At 36.3% G+C, this 19516-nt stretch overlaps 1 protein-coding gene across 1 annotated transcript; it reads right to left on the bottom strand.

Annotated features, from left to right (window-relative positions):
• Positions 1–1016: 1016 nt before the first annotated feature.
• On the bottom strand, positions 1017–16069 carry LOC108676217 (integrator complex subunit 3). The gene is made up of 14 exons (XM_018164271.2): positions 15872–16069; positions 13105–13269; positions 12250–12366; positions 11557–11708; positions 10246–10393; positions 9775–9898; positions 9345–9490; positions 7558–8801; positions 6984–7133; positions 5926–6136; positions 5223–5496; positions 4639–4825; positions 3874–4387; positions 1017–3540 (listed from the first exon to the last, which is right to left on the bottom strand). Exons 1-14 carry the CDS (start codon positions 15944–15946, stop codon positions 3469–3471), a joined length of 3579 nt encoding a protein of 1192 aa, XP_018019760.1. The 5' UTR covers positions 15947–16069; the 3' UTR covers positions 1017–3468.
• Positions 16070–19516: the final 3447 nt, after the last annotated feature.

Genomic DNA, 19516 nt, shown 5'->3' with positions numbered 1-19516 from the left:
CTGCTCGCGGGAGACCAAAACATTATTTCTATATAATCTTGCCCTACATTAATCTCCCTGTTTCTAAGTTTGAGTCAAACTTCTTAAATTTACTCTGCAGTTACGATTACCGTTTTACTTATAATTATCGTCACATTTTTCTACATAAGACTCATAATTTCTGGCTGCTTTTCCATTACCTTTACATGGCAAGCCATATGTCTTTAATTCTAACGAAACTCCATGGTTCAATTAAAAAAAAATAAAATAAAAAATTAAATCGGTTAACTTTACCGTACACTATATTAATTCTCAGGTTCAAATTCTCGAACTTCATTGTACTAAGTCGACTGACACCAATTTATAAGATTTCTACCTACATTGTATTAGATACGTGTTCATACGTCATACGCGGTCGTCTGGGTGGCTAGGCGAGTAGAATGATCGTGATACCAGCGCTTTATTCTCGCCACGTAACTGCTAATTTCTGTTATCTTGAATATAAATTATTAACCTCATTGGTTCGTGTGAGCTTTGTATGAATGCTGACCTAACACGGCTAACTGATTAAAATTGTGTACACTATGGGCTAATGAGGTGTGTGACGGAAAAGGTCTGGGGTTTTCATTATTTAAATTTAGCAATTTATGTATTTAATATAATTGACGTTATATTATTATTAAAAGTAACCGCAAAAGTATTCGTTCAATATTAATCCAAAAACTTGTTAGTTTTCATGAATTTTCAAGACAATCTAAGCACAAGTGCTCATCACTAGCAAGGAAGATGACCACATTAGAAAAAACGATTCTCTTGACTCCACCAACTAACTCATTACTACTGCCTGGCTGGGTATTACACAGTGTCAGTACCTGTAATCGTTACCCAGTGAGGTAATGTGCTCAAATTCATTAGGTCGCACAATTTTATGACGTGACAATCGTACCTAGTGCAGGTACAGTTGTACCTTTGCAGCCTGACGAGAGTAACGGAAATAAGAAATATATTGTATATATCAAGGATACTGAGTTGCTTCGTAGTAGAATACTTTACTCTAACCTACAACATTCATTGTACAAAACAACTAAAAATCTTACATACAAAACATTGTGATGAGCTATCACAGCATTTAATGGATAAAATTATTTACATATGAACAGAGAGAGGGCGCTGAAGTAGAGGCATACGGTGTCCATTGCAGGCACTAACATCACTGACGCTTTCGTAGCTCACGAGAAGAGGCCCCCACACGCTCATCTCCTCGCTAATTTCTTTCAAGAACCGACATGAACCTGTAGGAACCGATATAGAACCTGCACGAACCGACATTGAACCATACGACACGAGAATAACTCGTATGTGAAAGTCAGTTGCAAGAAGCGCATGCGATATGCTGTAACAAATATACGATTGACAAAGTGAGTTGACCAGGAGCGGTGCAATCGCACGTTGCAATGCCATGTATCATCGAACACAGAAACGTTGAAAAACAATCCAAGCGTGGTTCAAATTATAGCTTGCCAGTTTTAAGCATGGTAATTTGCATGCATTGCATCGCGTTCATAAAATGTCACGAACATATGAACATTATCTCCGAGCCTCTGATTAGGGCCCTGTAGTTGTCACGACAAATTAAACGAAAATACATTTTTTTTGCAGTAAAGCCAACGTACGTGAACCTCGTGAGCTCAATCTCGTGAATCTCAACGGTGAGCTTGCTGACATTGAACTCAATTCCATTTTTAGGCCATACAGTAATCAGAAAATTGTCTCATTCAAAGACTTCCGTTGCAAAATATATGTTCAATAAAAAGACACGGAGCTCTGAGATCAACGACGAAGAACTTCAATTAAGATGCAAAAGACCAGAATTCATATATTTTCAGAGTTTCCGTCACTCTCTAGGTTCAGTTGAAATTAATTTTTCAATGCGACCACGTATTGAATAATTATGCAGAAGAATCTTCAAAAAATTCTCTACATTCAGTTATTCAGTAGTTTCAGTAAAATCAACCTATCGACGTTGCGATACTGACCTCTCCTGAATCTACTGATCTCTACCGATCAGTTCAAGCAAAAAAATCATTACTAGGAGAATAACAATTCACGTGTGTGCATATAGCAAAGAAATATCTTACATAACCGTCAAAAAAATAAACGTTTGATCACTGTTTTCGTTACGTCAGAGGAGCTTCATAAAATAAGAAGACTAGAACCCGGCCACATGCCGGCCTTAATTCAACACTGCACAGCAGAATAATTCCAACAGCGCCATAAAGAATATTTGAACAACGATCAGGATTTATGAAAAAAAAAATTATGAGAGTGATACATTAGCAGTAATGCCATCTCCGTCCGAACATAGCACATGATAGAAAACAAATTACACCGCATACAGAAAAACACACTATAAATTCTAGCAGTTCAGAAAAAAAAATCGTCTCATTTCTGAACATTTTAAAATAAATTGCCTTCATGTCGGTAATTTAATTATAAGTTGAAATGTTGACAGTAAACAAGGCTGTGCCACGTCAACAGCAGCAGGGACCAGAGGCATACATTTAAACCAACACAGACTGCCAGGGAAAATATGTGGAAATACCGATAAAGATAATAACCATCCTTATATAGTACCCCTACCCAGATATCCGTGTAATATTCTTGCCAAAATTTGAGAACTAAAAACAGATATAAAAATAACCTATCAGTGGGATTATTACGAATTGAAAGTCAAAATTGTTTTCATAATGTCAACAAAAAATAGATCAAAGAAGTTTCACAAGCTGAATTATTCAATAGGAAGGTATTAAGCAAGAACAGATTCATTAACATAAAAGTTTTCCAACATGTGAAGTGTCGTTGAAGAATTTGTATTTCAGCAAGATTATGTTGCACTCTCAACTTCGCCTTCCGTAGTTTTGAGCTTACGCTGCGCTCTCAATAACGCCCCGCAAACAGGTCAATTAGTGGATGACTCAATTGATCATTTCGTTTCTTTTATTATTAAGAAAATTATATGCCAATAGTATGCACAATTAATGTTCAAAATTTCAACAATTCGCACTTTCGTTTCAACGCCTTCATCATCAACTGGCATTCAGTCATTCGATCATCGTACGTCGTACACAACATCCATCAAATTCCTGAACATCGGATCTGCCACAGTATCAGATCAGAAAATTATATGCTCGTTCAAACTTTGATATTCCTGCAATTATAGACATACTATTTAAAATTCCTAAGAAATTGTTACTCACAAAAAAATTACAGGCACGCAAAAACATACTATAAATCCACAATAAAATCACTCTCATTCACGTGCACACAATTTCACTCCAAGTCCAGCAGAGGAGCAACAGCAAAAAATTATCGTCGGAATAAAGGCAAGCTAAGGGTTGCCACGAGGAGCGTTCAAGCATTATACAATAGTCGCTCCATTAAAGAGAGCTTATCACATTTTGTCACAGATGCAGCACTTCAGCTGCGTCTTCAGTCGCTGTCCGACGCAAACACTGTATTATTCTTCTTTCTTTTTCTTGCAGGTTTCTTAACGTCTTCTTCCTGTAACCAGAGAAAAATTCATTTAGAGTTTGCAATTCATTCATATTACAGAAACTTGCGTTAACTTACAGTTTCTCGCACAGCCGATGATATAAATTGACTAAAATCTCTTCGATCATACATAGCACAAACAAGTACGTTCTCACTGTAAATAGGTGTCAATGATCCATCCAGGCTTAAAGGATTCAGTATTATTTTACAAAGTGAAAATCGTGGCGTCTGATTCAAATGAACTTCGCACGTTACACGTAAGTTGAATAGCAAGCAAAAAATAAAAGTATCAATAAAATAAAAGTGTCAAATCATAAAAAGTTAAAGAAAACGCATTCTCACCTCACTCGATTCCTCCTCGCTTTCCGACTCGGGTTTTTTTCTGAGCTTGGGTTTTCTTCCGCGCTTGCTATTGCTCTGTTTATTTCTGGCCGTGGATGCAGAAGAATTTCCACTGTCTTCTTTGCCAGATTTCTCGTCCGGACTGTCCGTTATCAAAGCAAATAAATCACCGTATTTCTTCTTCTGACTTTCAGTGCAAAGATTTTGCGCGGCTTGTAAAGAATCTTGCATGGTCGATAAATTAAAAAATTTTGTTTGGTCGCACTCTCTTCTTAGATGATTCAAGTGAGATAATAACTGGTCTAGAGTAACGTGACTATTGAGTTTACCTCCACCCTGGTTCCTTTTTCTTTTATTAGGAGAGGTTGGAGGTTTATTATTAACAATGTCGTTGATTAGCTTGGCCATTTTATCTTCGTATCTTTGGACCCAATATTGCAAGATGGTAGCCACGGTCGGATCTTCAGTTCTCAACTCACGTTGTAGTAAATGCTTCAGCAGACTTTCTGACGGCCTAAAATGAAGTACAATTCGATTTATCAATTTATACCAAATTTATCAAGGTCCATCATCCAACTCATTCTTTACATAAACGAGACGAGTGCTTCCAAGAAATGTATAAATTCTTTAAGTAAACTGAACACAAATATATAGGTATATACTGAACATAAATGAAAATATTCTTTTAGGATTGACCTTCATCAAATTTAAAAGATGTCGAAGGTAAGAACTAAATTGGTCAAAGAGAGGACTAGAAGAACTCACGATTCTCTTCTGAGCATCATAAGGATGTTGGCGAGCGCCTCAGGATGCACGGTGCTCACGGCGTCCGTGTGCGACGAGAAGCGCAGTCTGTGCAGCACCGACAGGCAGCAGTCCACGGGGATCTCGTGGGCACGCGCCAACTGCCACAGGAAAAACTGCTCCACGCTCTCCCATGATAAAGATTTGTCTGGAAATTATAATAACGGTTAAAAATACCACAATCGGCGCGTGATTCACTCATTCAAGTAGACATGGAAGAGGTTCAAGATAAATATTGTTAGATCAAATGTACTGTAAAATACCAACAAACTAGTATTCACGATGAGAGAACACCTGGCTAAGCAAATAATGTAAACATTGTACAGTACAAAGTATTAGTAAGAAAAATGACAGCTCCAAAATAAATAACCCAAGAATGATTCATTTACATATAAAAAAGTCCCCAGCAGTCACGGCAATCGCACAGGCTATTTTAAACAGATGTTCAAACGTTTAAAATATTTATAAACAATGCTGCAACAAAAAAATCAAATACAACGGATAACCGAAGACTAACATAAATGATCAAGTGTTAGGGAACGTACCCAAGATATTGGTGAAGGAACTATTATCGAACATTGTGAGTGTGCCTTGCAGTACGAGACAGACGAGGTCATGAAGCTGTGCCGCATCAAGTCTCTGCAGTACAAGATGAACGAGCTCAGCGTTGCCGGTCGTGTGCTTGGGGAAGAAGTTGTAGAGGTGAGGAAGCAGCCAGCACAGCAGACGTGGGTCGTCCTCAGAACAAACGGTGAGGTCCCGCACAATAAAGCCACTCAGGTCCTTCTGACCTGACGCTTTCCACAGGTCTCGATACACCTGTAGACAGAGTTATATAATACTATAATAGGCTTTTGGAGTTGTGAAAGTTTATCAGAAAATCTCTATACATGATGCGACTGTAGGCGTCGAATGACGCGTTTTCATTTTGGTACCCCTACACATGAAATTATTAATGAAATTATTCCTGACAAAAAAAAACTATTTATAGCCAGAGTGTAAAGCTGGCGAAAAATCTGCATATTACACACCTAAAAAAAAAGAGGTTAATTATAATAAGAGTAAAATCTTTATGACACTGAATAAAATTGGCAGAATTCCACAAGACTCTTTATATTTAATTCAAGATCATAGTAGATAAGAAATGTCAAAATTGAATTTCCCGAGATCTATTCGACTCATTTAGCATGACATCGCCTAATATTTATGAGAATTATTTCATTGTTCAGTGTCGAGACATTAAGTTACCTGGAATGATATTTGGTCAGAGGAGTCGGTGGCGCGCGTCTTGGCCGCCGCTGTGATGTAAAAGAGGAGGCGGTAGCCAGTGGCGGGTCTGAGCTGCTGCAGCGCCGACACCAGCATCAGCAGAGACTGCCGCCGGTGGTCGTCCTCGTTGAGACTCAACAAGTTCTCGAACAATACGAAGATGGGCGCTTCTAAACTTTCACACAAACTTCTGCAAACATGAAAAATTTCCATTTATAGGCAGCAAAATTTTTAAACAGGATTGTTACAATTTTTAGGACCTAGCATTCTGAATCATATCATACACACAGCATTTGATAAAAAAAGCTAATCAACACTTTGTTAGGGTATATTTGCCTAAATCTGAATACTGCTACCTAAATTGTATTTGATTTAAATCTAGGAACAGAAAACTTCTACACACAAATCGCCTCAATTGCAGATGTAGCTGGGAATTAAGAGGTTGGGAAATTTTTTCACGCAATGCTCAGTAATTTTTACAACACTTCTCTTTAACTTCACTTCTTGTTTGTCTGTCTGTCTGTCTGTCTGCTACAAATCTTGTAATCAAAATTAAATACACTTCTACTTATCCTATCGATCTGAAATTTTGCCCACTTGCGTAAAGTTGGAGACAATGCATGAATCAAATGTCAAAATAAATGATTTTAGAAATTAAAAATTTTTTTTTCAATATTAAAAAAATTGAAAAAATAATTTAGTCAGCTACAAATCTTATAACTGATATTTGACACACTTTTGCCTGTCTAATTGATCTGAAATTTTGCACACTTGTGTGAAGCCAGAGGCAATGCATGAATCAATTAATAGAATAAATACTTTTGAAGAAAATATATATATTAAAATATATATGAAAAATTTATATATTAAAAAATTGAAAAATTAATTTTTTAATATTCAAAAATTAAATGAGAAATTCATTGTACATCTGTAAGATTGGAGACACTGGATTCTTTGGAAGTGATGGCTTTAAAAGGTAATTTTTAAACGTATATTATTTATTTAATAAATACTTCCACTTAAAATGAACCACTTACTCCTGTGAAATGTGCTGAGGCAACAGTGAAGTTTCAGTGTTGTAGTCAGAGGCGAGCAGGAGGGACAGAGCTCCGGCCAGATGCTCGGCCTCTTCTTCATCTAAATCTTCAGCAAAGATGAGATCACAGATTTTCTGTAGCAGCTCGCACCTGACACGCATCAAGAGACATTGTTAGGTAATTCAGATATATAGTACAATTCATTATGAGCAACGCAACTACAAAAATGCTTCTTTAGAAGCTTACAAAAATAAGATGTTAATATTATAAAGCACCCTCATCAGATGATCACATAAATACCTGACTCGTTCTATGAAAATAGATGACTATGCATTAAATTAAATTTATTCTACGAATTTACTAATCCGGAGGAATAAAGCTGCTGTGGTTGAATATGGTAAAAAGGCAGGATCTATGGAATGATATTCTGAAACAGATCACACTTCACACCACCAAGTGACTGGCAAGCCAGATTTGCAGACTTTGGACATTGGTCCTCGTTAAACTGGATGGAATACGTAACTGAAGCAAGCATAAAAAAAAATTAACGACTATATTGGATGTCACAACTCACCTTCGGGCTTGGTCTTTCTCTAGTTTGAGATCGAGTAGGAAGTCTTTCATGTCAGTCTCGAAAGTATTAAGATGCCCATTCAGTTCTTGTGATTGCGCATCTGTTAGGGCACTGCACTTATTAGTTCTTCCTCCATTCAGGAGCATCACATTTCCATTTATACAAACACCATCTTCTGCCATAACCTCCACAACATCGTCACTAACCGCACTTCCACTACAAACAGAAATTATGCTATTTAATTGGGCACTATTGCTTTTAAAATTTGCGTGATTATTATTACTGCTAATGTTGTTACAGTTACTAGATGTGGTGGAATTAAGAAGTGAACTAGAAGATTTGTTATTACTGTATGTTAGCGGTCGCTGAGATATTGCGCTCAGGGTGCTCGTGGTATAAGTTAAGGAGCCAGTGACTGCATCAGCAGTGGTTACGGAAGGCAAGTGGTTGATAATGGGATCGGTATTGTTTTTGGATAATTTGTTTGATAGAGGTTTACAAGCAGAAGTCACCCGGGTGTTGGTTAAGGCTACATTATTGCTAATAGGCGTGACACTTCCATTTTCCTCATCCTCATCACTAAACATTGCATCTTCTTCAACACTTGGGTGATGATTGTTGAGTTCCACATCAGGCCCCGCATTTGCTCCACTAACACCACTGTTGAAATCCAATCCTGCCTCCGCCATAAGGTCTAAACTTCGCAGGGGCACAGGCGCTCCGGCATGAAATTCCTCTCCAGCACTCAAATTATTCGAACAAAATTCGGGGAATGTCTCTCGCACCAGCCTCCTCAATTCGGGATCCATTCGTGGGTTATCAAAGAGAGGTTCAATGTTGGGAATGACACGCTTCTCAAGAATGTGTCGCAGAGACGTTACAACGCCAGTCCGCACTTGAGCTGCCATGGCAGGCTGGAAGTGTGGTATGATCCTGCACAGGAAGTCTAAGAGCGTCGTGGTGAGCATGGGATGTGGTTTGAGTGAGTGGTACATCACAAGGATCCCAGGTTCAATGTTCATGATATTGTCATTTTCACCGGAGAAGAAAAGCCAATCATAAAACAAGGCAAGTTTGCAATTGGCAGTGGCCGTAGCCGAAGTGCACGATGACAGCAGCCAACCAATCACCGCCCAGCGAGGAGTGATGTCAGAGCAGAGCACTTCATTGCTGGGGTGGATGACACCAATGATGAATCTTATCAGGTCGCACCGTAAGCTTTGAGACTCGGGAGTGTTCAGGAACTGCAAAAAAAACGAACTGGTGATTAGTAAATCCTGAGGCACAATACTTTTTTTACATTGCACAGGAAAGAGAAAACAATTTAGCTAAGACGTAGCAATTTATTTTACACTGCCATTTTTGTATCAAGATAACTTCAAATTTCAACCTATCCTGCAATGATGCAAATCATATCAAATTCAAAACTGCTGCGCGGTAATGTCTCTGCTACTAAATACTGGCTCCCCCTGTCATTGATACCTGCCAATAGATACCAGCTCTCACCTATCACTAGATACCAGCTCTCACCTGCCACTAGATACCAGCTCTCACCTGTCACTAGATACCAGTTCTCACCTGCCACTAGATACCAGCTCTCACCTGTTGCTGATACCTTCCACCAGTTACCAGCTCTCATCTGTTGCTGATACCTGCCACCAGATACCAGCTCTCATCTGTTGCTGATACCTGCCACCAGATACCAGCTCTCATCTGTTGCTGATACCTGCCACTAGATAACAGTATTCACCTCTCGCTGATAGCTGCCACTAGATACCAGCTCTCACCTGTCTCTGGAACCAATCTTGATATCTTTTCTGCATCCCGAATTTGACTTCAGAACAAAGGTAGTGGATCATGCGCTCCATCTCAGGCGTCAGTCGCACCACAAAAAATCGACGAGATGTGCGTGTGGACATTAGTTGGCTAAGTCCTGCACAATGAATAATAAATCAACCATTTAAAGTTATTAAGAAGATCAATGCTTGTACAAAATCCTAAATGCATGCAGTGTCTGTTGACAATGCCTTAAACGAATTTCACGCACGGAATTTCAATTCGGATGGAAATATTTAAATAATACGGGCAAAATATCCTCACAAAATTGAATTATTGATCAATGACAAAGACATTAATGAATCTACTGATTATTGCTTCTATGATACTCGTAATATAGAACTCCAATGAAAAACTCTGAAGGATTTTTGATTCACCCACCAGGGAAGTTTGGTGCTAAGCAACCAGGATTGTGCAGCAGGTCACGCCATAAAGCCTCAATTTCGGGTATTTTGGCAACATTTTGAAGTAAACGCACCAAATCACGACCAATAACTAGGCAGTCCTGAGGGTTGAAAGTTATAATTAAGCATGTAAATGAAGGCAGTGTTCTGAAAGATCTGAAGAATTAGAATGAGATATTGAGACATCTGATATCTGACCTACCCCGATAAAGCAATTACAAGACAATTTGAACAAATATATTTGTTTTTATACAACCGTGTGCTTATTGTAATATTTGTATAAATACTTACTGTTCGTTTATTGGAAATAAAGTCAGTTTGAACCCATCATAAAATTAAAAGAGAAACTTATGCTTATTACGATGTTTTTGCTCATTTTCCTTTGCTCATTTTCCAGCTAAACATACCCAGGTATCTCTGTTAAAAAAGTAAATCTACATTAATTTACCTGGAATTTCTCTCTGAGAAGAGTTATGACGAGCGAGACTTCCTTCTGCCTTAACGCGGCAAAGTTAGGGGCCTGATGGTCCTCCAATATGCGCAGGAAGCTGTACACGGTGCTCGCTATGATCACGCTGTACCGCTCTAGCCATGTTCTGAAGCATGGGATCACTTTAGTTCACACTTCAAGATTGGACAAATTAAACATGAATACAACAATGAATGAAGAAATTTCCCACAAATAACAAGTATTAGTAACCTCCATTCAAACCGCCATGACTTTTTAAAATAATTTCACCAACCTCCATAAAAAACTGCTATGAATTTGCTTTATTAATTTCAGTATTTGAATTTCTGTTATTAATTTCAGTAACCTTTATACAAAACTACCATGAAATTTTTTAATATCATAAGTTATTATATAACTAGCATTGCCGTTTGTTATTCAGTATGATATATACGGTATATATTGCAAACCCAAATAGCAATACGCATTGACAGGATTTAAAGTATGAAGCATGCTTGTTGTTAGCAGGCAAGGCTTCAATCAATTGCACCCAAGTGAAGTCGACAGAGCAAACTTGATAGTCAGTCTAGAACGGTAGCGCAAGCTGGACATTATATTGATGGGCGTCCATACAATTAAAACTTTTATTCAGTTTAGTTCACAAATGTGGAGGAATTATAGACAGCAACAGTGACCACGATCAGTGGCAACAGAATTAGATTGAACAAGTGGTTAAAAATTGTTCCTGAAAAGATGAGAATACTGACATGTAAATTTTTTTCAACTACAAATAAATAGTGAAATTGTCGTATTTACTAACAAAGGACAAAGGAAACCTATTCTAATTGTTGGATGATGCACCACCATATGAGCAAAAAAATTATGCTGCCATGAGGACATTAATTACTGCCCATGAATGACCAACTGCTTTTCTGATATATTAAATAATATGACAATGTTACAAGTTGTTAGACTTGTAAGTGGCCAAATGTCATACATTTTTTCCAGTTAGTCAAACTTAAATACTGTTGTGCAATATGTCTATCTTTGAGCAAAACTAATAATAAGCTTTGCAGATATAAACACGTAACAGCATACACTTCTATTTTTTTAAATGAATTAACCAAAAACTATTTTCACTAGAAAAAATTTGAGCAATATATAGATGGCATTGCGCGGAATTAAAATCATAGTTGCAGCATAGTAGCTGAGAACAACAGCCCCTCCTTACTTGACAGTGCAAGGCCAAAACTTTTACGGAGATACTTAAATGGAATAAATCAAATTCCTCAAATGATAAATATAACCCACCTGTTTTCCTTGAGCATATCACAGAGGCTTTCAGCTAGCCATATGTTTCGTGCTGAGACGTCACCACCAGCCATTTGTCGTAGAAGGCACCACACAACGCCTTCCACCTGAGCCACACCAGCACGGACCAACTGACGCACTAGCCACACCACCTGAACATAATAAACAATAAGCACTACCTACCTTTAACACGTCTAATGAACACAAGTATAAGTTTAACATAGCATTTGAAATTTCAAAATTTATACATCATCCAAACAATGTAATGCTCATGTATAAAAATAACAAGTCCTTAAGAAAAATCAAGCATGGATTATGGATCAACCAATCATTACTCAGTAAACTGTGAGAAAAAAATAGCTAGTTAACCCTGTATAAAGGGATATCTCAGCATAAAAGTTTAAGCAAGTTAAATTTCGGAAAATAACTTGTAATGAACAATGCTCCAGGGCAAATGCATAGTAGCACTGATACCATTCAAATGATTGGTTATCCCAGCATGATGATAGACGAGAGAAAAAATGATAAATAAACTACAATATGTGGCATTCGGAGAAGCATATACAATAGATTAGCATACGTGACAGAAGGCTCTATAAAAGTCTGTTACCTTGTACATATCACTCAGGACTCCAATAATGATTAGTAGGTACAGATATAGGTATAGCTTGCACAAAGTGAATGGTTACATACCTGCTTTTTAGTGTTTTCTAGGAGTCTGTGAAAGCGCTCTGTCACAATGTGATTGATGAGAGCGTCGCACACGCCTTTCAGGCTGTCCCGACACACCATCATCAGGTCTTGGAATGCCTGCAAATAATTATCCACAATTTAGAAATTTTAGTAACAAAAAATTCTTATGCATTACATTTTAAAAATCAGAGCATTGAGACAACTTACACATTAGAATGTACAATAAACTTAACCATATGCATACAGATGTATACAAATGTTATTGTGACAATATATTTTTTTTGGTTATTTAAAGATCAAAACTTGTGGTTCAATAGGGCGCAAAATAAAAGTTGTTGATTCAATACTGAAAAAGTAAAACAATGTGAAATCTCAAAAAAGCTTCATTGTTGAAAAAAATCCCAATAATCTAAACATTAAACATAATATACCACAAGGTTATTTCCATGAAAAGATTATCCATTAACAATTTATTGACTAAACTACCCACAACCATTAAGATTCAAAAATTACTTTTTCCTCCATGTTCATGTAAGGTAAAATTATCATTTGCCATTAGATGCTTCAATACTCAAAATGGGTAACAAAAACATGTAAGGCATTTAAATGCTTCATCTACAGCCTGGTCCATACCTCCCAAATTTCAATTTTATTCATATCACCATCCATAAAAAAGTTTGATGCAAGCAGCAAAACACCTAATTATCAAGTGAAATGCTATAAGGAATAAAAAGTGACACCAAAATGTTTGGTCATGAAACAATTAAGAGTCATTTCTACCTATAGAAAAAAAAAGTTTTACAATAAGAAAAAATGAAAACTAATTCAATGATAAAAGTCATCTCTCCCACCCACCCTATTTGCCTGAGCTGGGTCAGACAAAATGGCCACCATTAATCCTAGGCATATATCTTCATGTTGTTTTGGATCATCAATGGCCTTGTTGAGGATGTCATGAGCTTCCTTGTCACTCAGGCCCCGGGTGAGGTTCATGAGCATCATGTAGGCTTTGTCATATTTCTGCACAGCATAGAATAGATCAGGATAATCACAACATAATTTATGGAGAAAAAATTAGAAAGTGCTATTTCTGCAAAATACAACTGTAGAATGAACATCAGTAAATTTGGATATCAATTATATAAATTTGGGCTGAATATTTTGGGCTAAGATAAAATGGTTCCTATGAAACAAATTATGAATTATAAACTTCTAACTGGTATTCATTGTCATCTATTTCAGCAGTTAATGAAGATGGCATTAGTTAGGTCATATCTCCAGATAAAACACTATAATTTAAGGCCAAAAGTATTGTAGCCAAGGAAGCTGATTTTCAAAATATAGGTTAGCTAATGCCCTAAAGTCAATGGTGTCCTGAATATGGTAAATAAGGATTAGATTTTAAATGTAAACACATTGAATGAACTTGGAAATAAGTTCAATTTTATTTTCATAATTTCATTCACTATAAAACATTCACTCCAACAACTGTGGCCCTTGATCATGGAAACTGAGCAAATGATTTCATAGAAAATTTGGCTACATTAGGAGTCACTGCTGAGTGACCACATCCAGGAGATATTACCCAGGTTTTTCATGTACAAATTAAATACTCATCATCTACATTCCACCAGTGTAAATTCTTGAAAATCTTGTGATTCTTCTGAATGCAAACTGACAACCACTTTGATGGAAAATTGGAAATAGGATGGAAATGGTTGTATTAATTGTTCTGCATGACTTTTGCATGCTACCTAACTCAGGTGGATATTAAAACCATCTGAATAGTAATACGCATGGAGAATCAAGTAGTTCTAACCCAATTAAAAAAAATGCAGGACAGATAAGTCTCAAAATAGTCAGTCACTAATCATGTTCAACATTCAAACTTTTTATTTTCAACAAAGTTGAAATCAAACTCAAGTTTGCTTTAATACAGAGGCAAATCTTTCAAAACACAACTTCTTAGAAAACAAACAAAATTAGGGCAACTGAGCATATTATTATGCAGCTTTAAATTAATATACTGTACTTCTGCAAAATATCTGGGCCAATTATTCTGCACCAATTATGAAAGCCATTGAGGATTCAACAGGAGTCAATTTTTGCTAGGAAAAATTTAACCAAACTATGCATTAAGGGGGAGCCAAAAATTGTTTCTTAAGATATGTAGGTATTCAAGAAAAATGGTATTTATAGGATGTTATTTTCATTGAAATGGATAACATTAAGTCATGCAGTGCGTGATGGTACCTTCAATACGAGAAATAGGTGATGGAAAAGCTGATGATACATTATTAAAATTATTATGCTCATTTCATTATCTTGGCTTTTTTTAATCCATCCAACCTATATGTCTCTTCTGAACAATTGAAATTGCCTTTTTTTTGCTTCATTTTAATTCTATCTTCTCCATATATTTTTAAGGTACAACATTGAGTGATGAGAGACATATCATTTAATTTGACATATAAATTTGTTTTACCCCAATTCTAGCAACTCTGAAAGTCTTTTTCCCAATTCATCTATTGTTTGGATTAATGTATTATAAAAAACTGAAGGAAATTAGAGATGAAGGGGTAAAAGAATAGAAAAAGTCCTTCAAGAATAAAAAAAATTAAATAGCCTCTCAACTCCACAGATATTTTTATCACAAATTGAATGCTTCTGCTATTATAGCTTGTAAATATTCATTTTTTAGCTTATAAATGCAAGAAGGGGATTGGGATAGATTTATAAAAGTTCTCCTGTAACCCATTTTCTATGCAATTAGGTTTCTTTTGTTTCCTCAATAAAATCATTGGAACAAAAACTGTCCTTTTATTAGTGTTAAACAAATTAACACCTGTGTAAGAAGTTTCAGAAGGATCTGTCAGTTAGGCCCTAGCTGCTAGTTTAGAAATTATTTTGCAGGAAAAACTCCCCCCCAGGCTCCTTCTGGGCTGCTCTTAAGCTAAACAAATTTATTTCAATACACTATGAAAGAAAAAAATGATATGAGGTACAAAATGCAATCATTTATGTGCTCAGATTCAGTTACACAATTTTTTTAACTTTGAGCTTGACAATGATTGCATGTAAATTTTAACAAAATAAAATAAGCATCTAGTTCATTTATTCCTTAAACAAAAATTTATAATTTAAATTGGCATATCATAGTCTCCCTATAATCATATTGTCCTTATTCTTTAATAAATTTTTAATTTATCAGTAATTTTATATAGGCAAAATTTAATAAGAATCAACTCTGTATAATTAAAATCTAAAAAATCTTCAACCAGGAAAATAATAAGTTTTATATTTTCACATGTTTTCCATAAGGAATGACTGATAAAGTTTCCATATTAGACATAGTGAACTTGCAAAAGTCGAGAATTTTATCAACAATATATATATTTCGAATATTGCAATAGAATTAGCTTCCAAGTGAACGGAAAATTAAAAAGAAATTGATAACAAAATATCATATGGCATGTAAATTCATCTATTCAATCAAGTTGTAAATTAAAATTTTATTTTTCACAGGATCAGCTGTTGGATAGAGCGAGCTCCGCCGCCATGATCACATGAACACACGAAGGACCCGACGGGAGACGTGCAGTATAATAACAGTATTATTTACCTCATCTATATCAAGTTTTCCTTCTACGACTGACGTAGCAAATAATCGAGAGGTGTTTGTTCGCTCAGTAGCCATTTTTAACACATAATCACAATACTAACGCAACAAATAACAATTAAATGAGGAGATTCCCTTCAGCGCAACCATCAGACACAACGCGCAGCCATTGCGCGCACGGCTATGGCGGAGGTGAGGCGCCACCTCACAAACAAGTGCTCGCTAGCATTTATCATCATCGAGTCAAAAATTATCGAGAGCTTTTGCATACATATATTGTGTTACTTATTAGTGACTGAACTTTGTTTAGTTTCATTTTGATTGGGAATTAAATTTGCGTTAGGGCATAGTCAAATTAGTGATAAATCTTAGGGTAAATAATTTTTCTCACAAAAATATGCTTGGCAACTCAACCTTTCATTTGTGCTGAAGTGCTAGTTACCGAGCAGAACTGAACGAGGTAGTATGTTGCGTGCTCGCAGTGCTGCCTTGTAGAGTTATTTACATTGCTACAATTTTTTTTACTAATAAAGGCTAATTTTTACGCATGAGCTTAGTTATGCTTTGCATTATGCGTACATATGTATTGATCAAATTTTAATTAGTTTCATCTCATGTAAAATCAAATGCGACTCGGCTGGGGATTGGGTACAAGTTAAGCACAGAGTTTACTAATTCCTTGAATGTCCTGAGATTTCAAGCAGTTGCTATACAATATAAAAGAATCCGACCTTAAATTATTTTTTAAATTTTGAAATAAATTCCTTACAAAAATAATTTCAAGCGTTTTAATGTGTAATTTTTTAATGAAATTACTTGACACAAAGCCTCGTATTGTGTCCAGATTTGCAGTGCGTAATGGCTTGAGTATATTGTAAATATAAATTGTTACAATTATTCAAGAATGCACTAAAAGCAATTCTGATCATTCTTAATATATACCGTAGACTAACAATACATTATCTTGTGGTAACATTCGTGACGTTTTTCCCCTACAAAGCTAATGTTGCTAACATCTGCGACGTCTGACATGCTTACTAGAGTTCTACCACTTGTCAAGTTGTCAACTGACCTCCTCCCCCATGACTGATGCACTGCCAAGCATTAGGCAGACAACTCCACGAGGAGTCATTTTTATGGTCTGTGTTCGCAGATAGCACTGTAAAACTCGTTGCATGATTAAGTCGATTGGCATCTTATAGTGCTCCGAACAATACATACATCTTGCTCCGAATAATTGTCGAGCAAGTAACAATCTGACGAATGATTCATTACCGACAAGAAGTGAAGAACAACACTTCTCTTTAACTTCACTTATTGTTTTTTTTTTTGTCTGCTACAAATCTTATAATCAATATTTAACCACTTCTTCCTGTCCAATCGATCTAAAATTTTGCGCACTTACGCAAAATCGGAGACAATGCATGAATCAATGGACACAATAAATAATTTTGGAAATAGAAATTTATTTCATATATTAATATTAGAAAAATTGAAAACTCATTTTTAGCGCATTTTCTCATTTATGGAAAAAATGCACTATTGTGCTCGCCATGTCCGTCTGTCTGTCCGTGACCTCAAGTTTTCGTCGACGAGAAAATGCGCTCTCTGTCACTCACTGCAGTGAGTACTGAGTTATATTTTTTAATATATGGAAATGAAATTAGAAATTCAATATAGATGTGTAACATCGGAGACACTATTCTTTAGAACTGTTGTCTTTAAAAAGTAATTTTTAAAGGCATATTATTTCATTGCGTAAGTCTGAAATTTTCGTTAGAATTTAGTTTTTGAATTATGTTATTTTTATCGTGAAAATCTATTATGACAAGATAAAAGTTAAATTTATTGCATTCACTCGAATATTTAAATTTATTTTATTAAAATTAACTGCATATTTGATTTCAACGTCGTAATTTTGCTTCAACTCATGTTTTTTGCTATCACATTGTAAATTTTGCTCCGATACAATTAATTTTGCTTCGATGCTATATGTGTTGTTCCGTCGTTATAGTCTTATTTTGCGGGTAAATTAAAGTTAAAGATTATTACAGTAAAATCTATACATGTTTAAAAGAATGCCTGCTAAAGACTCAAGTTGCATTGTGATTGAAGTGAGCGTAGGTTTCACCGTTTCAGGATTAGGAATGCAAAATGATCGTTGACATCGCACTGATCGCAGTGGTGGCGGAGCATCCGTGTAGTGCGAGGAAGGTGGTCAGCAACTGACAGTCAGAGCTCGCCAGGCATGCCGGAGCTTGTGACGCCATATCCACCGACGACTTCTAGTTCATATAATAAGGCCTATTACCGATCATAAACTATGGAACTGTAAGAAAAAATAGGCTTGAAGAAATAACACCGAAATTGTGTCATCTTATCTAGATTTCGCATTTTACACTGCCTGACGCTGAACATTATTATAGCTTGACTATTTACTCTTGATTGAAGTGACACGGAAATAAGTCATTCTTCTATTTACCAGATAAAATAACTTTCGTTTCCAAAATATAATGAAAAACGATTTGCAGTAAAATAGTAGTAGAACTTTAAATCTACAATGGCAGCGAGTACGCGACATTAGGTGTTCAGTAAATAGCCACGCAATGACCACTTGTGCAGCGAGCTCCAGGAGTTCACAGCGAGGCCCAGTTGTGGACTGGGCGTGCCATGGAAGCACAAGTGTTCTACCTAACCAATTGATCCGCAGCCAACGAGCTACCGGCATCAGATTTAGTTCCGAAACACAGTCGGACTAACCATTGATTCTCTTTAGGAAGTACGTAAGGGTATCTCTGATAGTGCTTGATTTTCCAGTCCACATGTTACTAAGAATTAGCTGCGAAGTCTTTCGTTTGAACAGGCAATCAAACATCCCACCCCAATGAATGGTTGTGTCAAGTCAAAATGTGCCATGAACCACGTGAAAGCTGTTGCCTATCCTTTCGCTGTACGTCAGGCAGATAGATTTTATCGAGGTTTCTTGATGCCTGGACATTTTGATCGTCTTTTTAGCCATGCCTTGCCCAGGCTCGATAATAATGCAGGAATACCGTTATTCCGAATCCAGTTACTCATGTCCCAATTCCGTTAACCACATAAAAAAGCTTATGCTTGCTCATTATAAAAAGATCCCTTTAAAACCTACGTTGTACATGAAAAATAGAACTCCCCTTTAACTCTCGTTTCATAGTACGGAAAAATAATTTTGCGCCTTTATAATATAAATTATAAGATAACTACCAATTTCAAAATCAACATGTTTTGGTCCAGTATTTTCCTGTCCGTTTTGTAATGCCTTGCTATTCTCTCACTTAGAATAACTTTTCAGGTCCCGGTAATATCCTAGCTGATACGACACGCGTTCTATCAGACCTGTATATTTACGGCGTCAGGTTTCGAACAAACATAAAAAAACTTTGACGGATATCTATACGATTATAGTGATGAGTAAATCTTTAAACGAGTTCAAACGTCTATGTGCCATAGTTAATTTATCACTGGATGAAGCTTTGCGAACGGGCAAGACTTAGTTTACCATGACCAATCGATGACGCCTTGATCACAACGTTCAGTGAGGAGCAGAAAAAATATGGATTTGCATTTCTCCTAAACAATGAACTTTGGATCTTCCTATTGCAGCCTTTG

The sequence above is a fragment of the Hyalella azteca genome, unplaced genomic scaffold (genome assembly GCF_000764305.2).
Source record: "Hyalella azteca isolate HAZT.00-mixed unplaced genomic scaffold, Hazt_2.0.2 contig5, whole genome shotgun sequence".
In the NCBI taxonomy this organism is placed as follows: Eukaryota; Metazoa; Arthropoda; class Malacostraca; order Amphipoda; family Hyalellidae; genus Hyalella; species Hyalella azteca.
This window is presented reverse-complemented; position numbering and strand designations above follow the sequence as displayed.

Excerpts from the sequence above, each read along its gene's own strand:
- LOC108676217 (XM_018164271.2), bottom strand. The coding sequence starts at position 15,946 with ATGGCTACTGAGCGAACAAACACCTCTCGATTATTTGCTACGTCAGTC. Across the intron at positions 12,367-13,104 it reads ACCCAGCTCAGGCAAATAGG|GCATTCCAAGACCTGATGAT; the intron begins GTGGGTGGGAGA and ends AATTATTTGCAG. Across the intron at positions 8,802-9,344 it reads AAGATTGGTTCCAGAGACAG|TTCCTGAACACTCCCGAGTC; the intron begins GTGAGAGCTGGT and ends TTTTTTTTGCAG.